Source organism: Alosa alosa, chromosome 22 (genome assembly GCF_017589495.1).
Source record: "Alosa alosa isolate M-15738 ecotype Scorff River chromosome 22, AALO_Geno_1.1, whole genome shotgun sequence".
Taxonomy (NCBI): Eukaryota; Metazoa; Chordata; class Actinopteri; order Clupeiformes; family Clupeidae; genus Alosa; species Alosa alosa.
Genome location: NC_063210.1, coordinates 12,573,703 through 12,585,985, shown reverse-complemented (window position 1 = coordinate 12,585,985; position 12,283 = coordinate 12,573,703). Strand labels below are relative to the sequence as shown.

Sequence of the window (12,283 nt, the reverse complement as noted above, 5' to 3'; positions counted from 1 at the left end):
ATAAATGTTTTATAAACACTTCTAATACTATAATTCATGATTAACTCAGGAGTTGCAAGTGGTTAGTTTAGGATATTTTGTGGGCTCATCCAAAGAGAAGACTTTCTATGCCTTTCAACACATTTACAAATGATTTGTAAAGGTTACATTTTCATTCATTCATTCATTCATTCATTCATTCATTCATTCATTCATTCATTTAGCAGACAATTTTATCCGGGACTTACACATGTCAATTAAATTAAAGGTCAATGGCACAACAACCCACAACTTTTCAGGCTGCTGCATACTAGCCCAGCTCCTTATCCACTTTACAATTAATTATAGTATAATTATATATTATTACTATGAATTATAGTATTAGTGGTTTATAAAACATGTATAAACATCCTAACTAATAATTAGTTAATGTGTTTAATCATCATTTTTATAAAGGCATGGTACATGTAAATAGTTTTTTTTTTTTAAAGGAACCGTATGTAAGAAATGTATTTCAATTAATCATAAAATGGCCCTAATATGTCACTAGACATTAAGAAATCATGTTCATTTCAAATACTTATATCACTGACAACAGTAGTCCGGCCAGGATATTGTAATTTAAAAAGTGAAGTTGCAGCCCTCAACTGATGTTGATGTTGTGTTTTGTCATGTCATTCTGTGTTTTGGCCTGATGCGCCACCCTCCACCTATCTACTAATCACGAAGTCAGTAGTGTTTTGGCATCCGGGTTGGCAACCTCGAGTCAGGGGGGAGGGGGAGGGGATACACCTCTCTACAGTAATTTGAAAGTGATTGCAGTACCAGTTTTGGCCACAATCTTACATATGGTTCCTTTAAATATGAACACCCATTCATTCTTATAAACCATAGACAATTCCTTAACAACTGTTGAATAATGGAAATATTACTTCATTAACACATAATCTAGACAACATAATAATCTAGATAGATAGATAATAAATGCATCATAGAAATGAAAGATTTATACAAATGCCACATTTAGCCAATACATTACTCATAATTCAGAATGTTAAAGCCCTGTGTTCCTGTGATAAACAAGGATTTCCAATCAGTGGAGAGGGAGGAGTAGAAAAGACAGAAGGATGTAGAGGCAGAATGAGCATGTGACTTTGGTCCTGCTGGATGTGGTGGAAACAGGAAGCAGTGGGGTAGGGGTGATGACCTGCACAAAGCCTGGTGGGTCACTGCTGATGTGGGATTTGATCCAGTCCTCATAACGGGAGACCCTGGCGTAGACTCCAGGTAGGTCAGGTCGAGCACAACCTATCCCAAAGCTAACCACCCCGGACTGGACCCACACAGAGTCCTCTTTCATCACCATTGGACCACCTGAGTCACCCTGTTGAAAAAACAAAAGTATAAGTGGTGTGAAGTTTAATATCTTTAAACAGATTTATAATCTCGAAAGAAATCCAAATACCTGACAGGAGTCTTTCCCTCCTTCACGAAGGCCAGCGCATATCATGTTTTCTGTGATTTTTGTAAATATCAAAAGCTCATCACACACTTTGTTGTCAACTACAGGAACTTCCACTTCCTGAAGAACACCTGGGTTTGGAAGAGGCTCTGAAAGAGCAGGGAGTGGAGGAGGGAGGAGGACATCAGTCAAAGGGTTAATATTAAGGGGCAAGTTTAAATAATTAACCTATAATACTGATGATGTTAGAGAGTGCTAAGCTTATAACGATTGGAAAATAGTGCTCAGTTTTGTGAGACCGATAATAGCAAATGTATTGTTCCCCTATTATAAAAGTGTGAAGTGTAAATAATTGCTGATACTGATGGTCGACTTGTCCAATCATGGTAAGAAAACTAGGCATGTTATTCTTCAGTCTGGGACCAATTTCCATTGTAACATTTTGTCTAACAGAACTTATTTCTATTCAGAGTTCTATTAACGTAATCGTTTTTTTTTAAAATGTACAAACCCATAGTTGGCTATTACAGATGTTGTTAGTTAGCAGAAAGGATAACCAACAGTATACTGATTTCAAGTACTTGATCAAGAACTGTCACCTCCTTCTTCGATAGCTCCCCAGCCAGTGACCCAGCTGTCTGTTCCCTGGTGGAAAATGCTGCCGCTGGCTGCCAGACAAACAGGTCTGATGTAGCCGCTGAAGGAGACAGCACTGCTCAACCGGAGCAGAGCGATGTCATTCTCATATGTGGAGGCATCACAATTAGGATGTAGAATGATCTCAGCCACAGTTCTAGACACTTCATTTGGGTTAGAACCGTACAAAGACTGATAGTCCACCAACTTGTGCTGGCACTGAAGGGGGAATAGATGAACAGGGAGAACCATTAACTGCCTGTAATTGTCATCGTGTCATGTGGTCCAGGTACAGTCATCACAAGTCTTGTCCTCCTTTCACAAAGTCATGAAAACATTGACTGTCTGTTGGTGAATATGATCAATAAGGAGCAACAAACGTGTACTACTGTAGAAGAAAGATGCAGTGGCCCCTCACCTGCTGAAGCAGTACGCAGCAGACAGCACCCACTCCTTGTTGATGAGGGAGCCTCCACACATGTGACCGTAGGGTCTCTCAAGGCTGACCTGCCAGGGCCAGCTCCCCACGGAGGCATCCTGTCCTCCAACTATCCTGCTGCTGAGAGGAGCTGTGCCACAAACTGCACAGGAGAGGAGAAATGTTGATTGTTGAGCTCAAAGATCTGTTCATCATCCTCATATCTTTATGTCATTGATGAAACATGATTCAAAATGTAGTGAATGCTGACACCTAATATATGTTTTTTTTTTTTTTTTGTTATGCTTTAATGATCATTTATGCTGGTCTCTCTCGCTGGTTTCACTGCAAACTGCGCGCAGCCAATGAGCGTATAAAACGTCATCACGTAGCATTACGCCACAGTGGTCATGGGAAATGTAGGAAGTACTGCCAGGGGGATATATGACCAAGACCAGAGCCTCATGTATCATGCATGTAATGCCTCATGCATCACCGGCCAAACTGGCTTGTAAGTTTTTATTAACACCCGCCAAAATTAATTTTTACCCGCATTTGGCAGGTTGGCGGGTGTTAATTTAGAACCCTGGAGATGACACCTTTGTCAAATGGGTGTGTTTCAAAGTATTGTGTTTTTTGGGGAATTTGTCTGGGTTCCAGTGGGTTCCACTCAACTACATGGACCCTTTCAACAATAAAAACAAAAACAATGCTTGAACGTTCTATTTGGGCCCCAATCTACTTCCTCTGCATTAAGATAACATATGGAATGTTAAAAAGGAAGTCTTCAAGCATTGTTTTTGTTTTTATTGTTGAAAGGGTCCATACAACAATTAATGTTTGAACAGTAAAAGTGTGGATTCATAAATGAATATGGAACATGAGTGATTTGTGATGTAGTCAACACTATATGGATAATGAAAATATCTACATCCTGATTTGTTGATATTGAGGCAATGATTCCATGCAAAGGCTTGGGCTTCAGGGCCCACTGACCCCTTGGGCCCCTGGGCCTGGGCCCGGTAGGCCCGTGCAGTAATCCATCCCTGGTCCATTAAGATTGGATTTCTCCCTGTTCAGATCAGGAACCTGAGATAACCGAGGCACAAAGACAAGAGCGTTTTTTTCCTGGCGTGCCATTTATATAATCTGTTACCCTGGAGGTCACCTCTGATGGTTTTTTTTTTACTTGGTGACCCCAAGATGTTACTTTTATCTGAACCACTCCAACAGCGATCCTTAGGGATTTCCCCCCTTTCTACCATCCTCCTCATCCTCACTGTTCGCAGTGTTACAGTACAGTAGTTTTCATTTGATGAGCACTTGGGAATATTTCAAGTTTATTGTGAATTCAAAAGCTTTGTGTTGAAGTTGCTGCTTGGAATAATCAGTGGAAATGAATAGGACCATAACTTACTGCAGCAGTTACACCTGTAGTGCCTGAGGTGGCAGCTGTTGTCGTGGGTTTTACATCAGGAGTGGTACTTCTCAGACTAGTTGTGGTTTCATGAGTGGTATCTTGAGATGGGTAAAGAGACAAATAATGCAGAATTAAATGCATGATTGAATGATAGAGAGGAATCAGATTAATCTGTGTTCAAAGGAGCTATGAATTCGGTAGCGCAGCCACACAGCCCTCTTTACTCTACAACGGCACCTACATCATGATATTACAAAAGAGCTGGGCTGATGCTAGCTGGGTTTTATGCTAACTTACAACAAATTTAGACAAAAACATATGCCACTCAGCAGCACTCACAAAGAAAGAAACACACAAACACGCTGTGGCACTACTCACACTCATTCAAACACACACACATACACTTTACCAGGACTAGTGATGTTTTCATTTGGGGCAATGGTGGCATTTTCAATGCTGGAGAAGCCTACAGATAAAATGCAATTAAAGCATGCAATGACACAGGCTACAGTAAGTTTGTATGTGTAAAGCAATTAACACAAATCTGGAGCAGTCTTTCTTAGAGTTTCTAACTTGAACTCTGAGTGGTCATACTGACATCATACAATGACATCTTACACACAGGCATTAAATAAACAGATGAGATGAGAGACAAACGGAGCTTTGGACTGAGATCAGTTGTTTGGATCACTATTGTGCTTTACCCTCCTTTCAAAAATATTAACCAAACCTTACAGTCATTGTGATGAGCTATGGATGCAAACAAACTGTGACCCTTGGTAATGAGTGATTTTTTGTCTCTGTCATACTGACACATACATGTTAATGTCGTCTATCGTTAGAGTCTGAAGAGACGTGCTTTAATGTGTAGAAAATCAGGTCACTATTCAACATGCAGAGCATAAAATTTAAAAAGTCTCACCACGGTTTACTAAAGGACAGGCAAAACAAATTACCTAAAATAAATACATAGGCTCCCTATGCCCACACCACTATTTCCTAAACCCATTACCTGTCATGTCATTATTACTTTTATTACTATTATTTTTTTGTTCAACCATGATGTGCATGTTAAATCTCAGAGAAGCTAGCCAAGGAATCATGAAAAAACCTAGTCGTGTGTGTACAGAATAATTTTTTTTCAAGCGTGATCAGACATGTGGGAGCATTAGTTTTGGTACAGCCAAAAAAAAAAAAAAAAAAAAAACTAAACAGTGAAATAATTTCCTGGGGAAATTACCCTTTTGTAATTAATTTGGACAGCTGACATGTTCTCCTTTTTATACATCTCTGAACATATATTTGCATTTTTGTACTGCTTGTAGGACAATTTTATGGGTCTAATGACTTGGAATTATGTTAGACTGTCAGCCCTGATTTATAACTTCCATAGACATTTCCATTAACCATTTACCATTACGCTCCATGGTATGTCTCTCTCTTTCTGTTGATCTGCGTGAAGATCACTAGTTAACACCTGCAATAACACCTATTATATTTTTAAATTATTAAAGTTTAAGAAATGATAGTCACAGTTGAAAGTCACGATAACAAACACGAGGATCCATGTTCTTGATGCTTCCATGGTAGACCAACAATGGGAATTGGAGTGATCAGTTCTTCTTTTCGATCTTTATATTATGGCACCTCTCCCCCATTTGACATCTCTCTTTATCTATATGACAAATAGCTTTAAATAACCATTGATCCAGTGCAAAGATAGCCTATAACCTGTTTAATTAAAGGTTAACTACATACAAAAGCTGTTCTGCGCCCCTCTATTTGTTTTGGTGTGAAAGAGCCATTTACTGCGAGAGTTCAGTTTCAGTTCAGCATGTATGTTTAGTCAACCCATCCTATAATATATTCATTACATAATATTCCGATGACGTTCACACACATTTCTTCATCTACTTCTGCATATAGTAAGCAACTTTTTTTTTTTTTATCTTCAATGAAAGACATACATCAACTTGCTATACATGACATTTTTTCTGTAAAAGAAGTATTGTTGCCCTCAGATGACAGTTTTTTAGTCCGGGTGCGTTAGAACCAATCCATGTGAGGAAGAGGCTATGAGTGGTTCGCACTCTGTAAAAGATGACTATACAGAGTCTGCAAGAGCAGACGTTTCAGCCATCTGGCTATTCTCAATGCTTGTTTAAAACAAAACAACAAAAAAAAACATGTAAACATAAAGCTAAACAAATCGTAAAATGTGTTTGTTTGCTGTTTGTTTAGCATGTTGTAAAATAAGTAGTAAAAAATATATTATATTTCAAATTTACTGTTAGGCCTATTTGTTCAATTGTTTGTTCATGTCTGTCTGTGCTTGGTTTGGTGCACTGGCAAGTCACGCCGCTCTTTCTAGCACATTGTTTTTGTTTGATTCTCTTTGTTTGTAAAGTTATAGGGCATTTCTGTAAAAGAGCTTAATGCTCAGTCAATTTCCCCCTGAATAAACAATGGTTGATGATATAGAAGATTTTCTACATATATACACACACTAATATTTATATTGTGAATAACTTCCCATAAGTGCACCTGAAACTCACATTTCCAAAAAATAAGGATATCATTTTAAGATCGAATCTGAGATTTTATGAGGGAGCCGATAATTGAACATATTTTGGCCATCTCCACAGAAGTATAACAGACTACATTCTGAATTAGGCTACCGTGCTAGGATCAGGATTTAAGACAACAAGGATCAGTTGTCAGTTAAGGTCATTCAATTGAATCATTATTAATCAATCGTGAATGTACAAAGACAGAGAAAAGGTTATACAAAATGTAAATAAGAAACATGTTTATTAAAGCAGACTCTATTACTGTATGATAAAACACACTTATGTACACTGTTGTATGGTATAGGCACAGCCAATAAAGACTCTATCCACTGACCACAGGTGATCCTGCATCCACCCAATGGTGCGTTAAAAAACAACCACAAAGTCCACAGACTGTGTGAATGGATCATGCTTGTGGCAGTGGGTAAGCAAAAAAAATTGTTAAAAAAAATAAAACAATCAAACAACACATTTCTATCAGTAGGCAATGAGCCAGAACCAACAAGCCATCTATTATTTCCTTTAAAACTAGAGCTGAAGGCGGAAGAAAACTGAAAAATACGGAACCACTGTGCTTCTTCCTGACAGATCAGTGTGGGCCACGGACAGTTTCTCACGTTTATGTTTATGTCATTTGGCAGACATAAACATAAACAGGAACATAAACAGGAATATGAAAACAGATCAGTGTGGGCCGTGGTCCCTTTTGAATTGTTCCCCCACATAAGATGACTACATCAAATGTGGTCAACCAGATAACATCATCTGGGTCATGTTTGCAAACTGGGCAGCATGTTGGTGAAGACTGCAGGCTGCCCAATCATAGAAGGTCAGTGATGAGGCCTGTGTCACCACGAAGACGCTGGCGTTCCTGTAAAGCGTTAGCGGTCACCGGTGCTTTGGGTTTGTCTAAAATACACAAGGGGAGAGGGAGAGTGGAAGAGGACACACGATGGTGCATGAGTTTAACAGATCACAGAATGGTTTATAGCTTATCTGGTAACTTATGCAACACAAATATTATGGGATGTTTGAGTGACGTGTGTGTGTGTGTGTTTACTGTTACCTGTGCTCCCATCATAGGAAATGTTGTGTTGTGACAACAGAGAGCGTAGTCTTTCGATTTCAGCATTCTTCTTCTCAATGTCCTGTCAACAAAACAGACACGGACACACACACACCACACACACACGCTTGAAGCTTACAAACATTAACGAAATCCCACATGCATCAGAGTTTGTCAGTTAACTCACATACTCTTGTACACACACCTGTCTGCATTGCTCCTGTGTTTGCTGGGTCTTCTGGGGGCGTTTTGGCTCATCTGGTTTTGGCTGTGTGCGCTTCAAGAATCCTGCCTCCTCAAAAAGGTCCCTTAGGAGCTTACTGTAACCCTACTCAGGCAGACAGAGATAGAGTCCTAGATCAAGTATTGAATTCAGTTCAATTGAATGATGGGCAAAGTGCAACGTTTTAAGTCTAACTAAGGCTATTTTAACAAGGCACACCAACAACAGGTGTTAAATTTAACACCATGGGTAAGACCTTACATGAGTCTGCTCAATGCCCCCACATGCAAAATGATAGCTATAGGCCATGCATGAGAACTTTACTCGTTGACAGACTCTTGCTCTTTCTATAAAACATCCAAAAATAAATAGCAAAATAATGTGGAGAAACAACCGCTTTGACATAATGTCAAAAACGCCTGTATTGACCAGTTACTGTATCCACTGAAGTTGGCATGCAAACAAGCTAGAGCCAGGCCAGCTCTCTTGTAACACACCACACTGTGCCATGTGTGATGCTGTATTATATACAATGCAAGTCAGTGGAAGAATGCGTGGCTGCGTTCAAGACAACTTCAAGCCTACAGAATTCCACATAATTCCTTTAAACTAAACAATAAAGCTCTCATGTAGCAGTTGCTGTGTGATGGTGTCACTGTATTTAGTTTTATATGCACTAACGTCAGAGACTTTCTAATGAGGAGACACAGCACTCACAAAATCCTCAATGGGGTTAGTTTGTAACGCCAATATGGCAGTTGTCTACACATATCCTGCCCTTTCCGCAGCAAAATAGTCGACATTTGAATATATTGTGCCAATCATGTGTTGTGATATCGCCGCTGGAGCAAGGTTGGTGTCGTGAAGCCATTTCTGCTCGAATAGATGCCCGATAAGTGCCCAAAAAGCGGTGCAATATGGCCGCCGAGTGGAGGGAGTTGCCTAAAAGAACTTTGCTAATGTTACCTGGTCCGTGACAAGACCGTCGTATCGAGCCTGTTCAGCCTCGTCCCATTCCTTCTGCAGTTGCTCGCTGAGAGTAGGGTAAACTAGGTTGGGGGAAGGAATTAATGTTATATGTTATGTTAACATGGTTATCGTTATGTTAATGTGGTTATCGTATATTTGCAGCAGAACACATACACACACAGACTAATCTGTGAACATGATAGCGCTTTGGGACAATAGTATCTATCCAGCTAGGACATATTTGTACAATGTATACTAGTATTTGTACAATAGTATCTATCCAGCCAGGACATATTTGTACAGTGATATATGGATATAATACATACAACACACACACACACACACACACACACACACACACACACACACACACACACACACACACACACACACACAGGATATTTTCTGTTTGGACCTTACTTTGATCAATCGTTCTGATTTCTGAACTTACCCAACAGGGAATGCTGGTGGCAAACTAATGGTGTCTCAAACGTAAGAGAATAGACACAGGTTTGCGGCTCCGACACCCGTGCCAGTTTACTGCTGTTTCCACAAGCCAGGAGCACCTGGGAACACACACACACACACACACACACACACACACACACACACACACACACACACACACACACACACACACACACACACACACACACACAATAACCTATGTATGATATACACTATATAAATAAAGTTGACTTGACTTGACTTGACTATGTAAAATGAGAGGCATGATATGCACAGAAACACACACTTCACCTTGGTTTGTCTGTTCTTGCTCCCACACGAGTCTCCCTCCCTCATCCACATGCCAGTGAAGGAGTTATTCTGAATCTCCCACTCCTGCCAGATCCTACACACACATGGAAGGCATACGCCATGAAATAAATAAGACATCCGATTATTGGCTTAAATCATACAAAATCATATAAAAACCCACACAGCTCCATATTCAGCATTAATATAAAACATTTCTTAGGGCTGTCACTCCTGGTTACTTCCAATGAGGATCTAGCTGATGCGACAGACAGGTATCGTGGCATACAATGACATGTAGCTCTCTAAAGCCTTACCCCCCAACAGAGAACAACACTGTTCTGGTTCATGCTTCAGATGCTGAACTATTCTAGCCTGGGTTTTCCCATGCTGCCTTATGCGCGCAATTTTATTCACGCTGCTGCTAAGCAGCCTGGATTCTATGGACTTCGTTTTCCCCTCAACGAAGGAACCAATCACAAAACGGAGGGAGGGCAGCAAGACGATGACGACACACCGAAGCCGTTATGAGCTATGTACAGACGCATTTGATAGACATTCGTAGCACCCAATAAACGGCTCTGGGCATTCGTAAACCAGGTTTCAAATACGAGAAAATGAATGTCTAGTTCCCAGACCCCATCTCAATTAGATGAGGTCTGACGTTAGCCAGGCTAGAACTATTCAGAGCATTCAGGCTAAAAATGAACCTTTGCTTAATACATACATTGTACATGTTAATATTTTGCATTAATCCTGTCAGTTGTTTAGTTGTTGAATCTATAGGCAACGATTTGTGTGGTGGTGAATGATTTGTGTAGTGGATAGGTCAGGTTTAATGCTTAGTATGTTTCAGAGGTGTTTGGCTCACAGTTTGAACAATGTGTTCCTGTTGTGTGATGTTTGCATATAATTTCAATGCTCCATTGCTGTATGTTTACTCACCCTAGGATTCCACTGTAGGCGTTCCACCGGAATGTCTGTTCATGCTGGGTTATGTTATGGAATGGACAAAATTCATATTTGTACCTGTGAGCAAACAACACATGTTAACACTGCCACACCCATAGAGGTCAGGTCACACATACACAGGTACATGAACCAGTCATGGTCACTAGCACTCACGTGGATTCGATGTAACTAAAGCACTTTCCTGCCAGATGATGTAGGTGTGGGGGTCCTGATACAGGAGAAGGGTTGGTCCTAGCCTGTAGCCTTGTACCTTGAGCAAGGAAGTGATTGTTTAGCCTGAAAGAAAAGATATGACAATTACAGAGCCGGACAGTAACGGAGTACATTTACTTGAGTACAGTACTTGAGTACAATTTTCAGGAATCTGTACTTTACTCGAGTATCATTTTTTGGGAGTACTCATGACTTTACTCAAGTACATTTGAGAGGCAAATATTGTACTCTTTACTCCACTACATTTCTATCCATAACCGTGAGTACCCGTTACTTCTTCTTCTTCTAAAAAAAAATCTCGTAAACCCTCAATTTGTTGTTTCCCTCTCAAACGTGATTGGATTGTGCAGGCCTCACTGATTGGGACAGCCTATCAGCAATCACCTTCAGCTTTCCACCAAAGTCAACTCCATGGTCAGATTTAGATAAAGACGAAACTATGGACGAAAAACAATAGAAGAAAGACGCAGCAGGTCCATCCTGGGAATGTGCCAACCTGTGGCCCCACCTCACCAGACTATTTCAATTTTCTGGACAAGTTAATGATAGTTTTCGCTTCAAGTGTTTCAATTACAAAATAGTATTTTGTATTTGAAATACGTTTTTTTTATATACATGTATTAGAAATATGCCCATCCCTGGCGACATGGTAAAAAGATGAAAATTACTTGATTTTACTTTAAATTCCTTTTACATTCTCCAAGGTATTAACATTAACATTTTTCATAACTCCATGTAGGACGTTTCTGTACATATATGTGTGTACATATTCTGTGCACTGTGGCAGTAGTAATGCAATATTTAGAAAATGTAGGCTACTCTTGTACTCTTGATACTCAAGTACTTTTAAAAACAAGTACTTCAGTACTTTTACTAAAGTAGACATCTGACTGTTGTACTTTTACTTGTACTTGAGTAAAATTTAGCAAAGGGTATCTGTACTTTTACTCAAGTAATGAAGCTGTGTACTCTGTCCGCCTCTGGACAATTATCTAGAGTGTATATGACCTGTTATTAACTATATTACATTCCTACCATAGCCTACATTCTTTGTGGAACAGCCCATGTCGTTTAATTAAAAGTTTATGTATGAAATGTTGTGGCTCACCCAAACGTATTGGGCTCCTCCACTATCTTCATCTTCCCAGAAAATGCGACATCCACTAAAAGTCAAACAGGGATCGAGAAACTATTACTTTACACTTTATGGAGGCTTACAAGCTGAGAACGTTGCCAGTATGACGCAAGACAATAATAAGGTGGAAAATGAAATTATTTATTAAGCTACTTTGACACCTAGTCCCCCAACCTTGCCTAGCCGTTAGTTACATGAAATAAACAAATGGACACTCACCCAATGCAATCAACCATAGTCGGTGGAAATATCGCCAATATATATTACACATAATCAAACTGTATTCTTACACAACTGAGTGGTACATCCGTATCAGAATGTTGTTGAAGCCATGTTTGTGCTACCTGAGCACGTGACTCACACAACCAGTCAGCTGACTACCCGAACATTTTGTTTAATTTAATTTTGATAGAATCGGGGTAGATTTCACGAAGTAACAGTGAATGCATCTTGGGTATATGGCC

At 39.7% G+C, this 12,283-nt stretch overlaps 2 protein-coding genes across 3 annotated transcripts; both read right to left on the bottom strand.

Annotated features, from left to right (window-relative positions):
- Nucleotides 1-1,072: 1,072 nt before the first annotated feature.
- Nucleotides 1,073-5,342, bottom strand: LOC125287944 (testisin-like). Its single transcript, XM_048234031.1, is given in 6 exon segments — nucleotides 1,073-1,363; nucleotides 1,445-1,590; nucleotides 2,041-2,265; nucleotides 2,268-2,296; nucleotides 2,496-2,658; nucleotides 5,330-5,342. Coding segments are annotated over 6 exon segments (867 nt in total).
- Nucleotides 5,343-6,709: 1,367 nt separating this feature from the next.
- Nucleotides 6,710-12,197, bottom strand: gnptg (N-acetylglucosamine-1-phosphate transferase subunit gamma). Of its 2 annotated transcripts, XM_048232707.1 has the most exons (10): nucleotides 12,039-12,197; nucleotides 11,793-11,847; nucleotides 10,625-10,747; nucleotides 10,445-10,528; nucleotides 9,503-9,596; nucleotides 9,195-9,309; nucleotides 8,741-8,823; nucleotides 7,757-7,879; nucleotides 7,552-7,633; nucleotides 6,710-7,394 (listed from the first exon to the last, which is right to left on the bottom strand). In XM_048232707.1, exons 1-10 carry the CDS (start codon nucleotides 12,088-12,090, stop codon nucleotides 7,306-7,308), a joined length of 900 nt encoding a protein of 299 aa, XP_048088664.1. In that variant the 5' UTR covers nucleotides 12,091-12,197; the 3' UTR covers nucleotides 6,710-7,305. The 2 variants fall into 2 exon arrangements, with proteins under 2 accessions (XP_048088664.1, XP_048088665.1); XM_048232708.1 differs by lacking the exon at nucleotides 11,793-11,847 and having other exon boundaries at nucleotides 12,039-12,166.
- Between the last annotated feature and the right edge of the window lie 86 nt (nucleotides 12,198-12,283).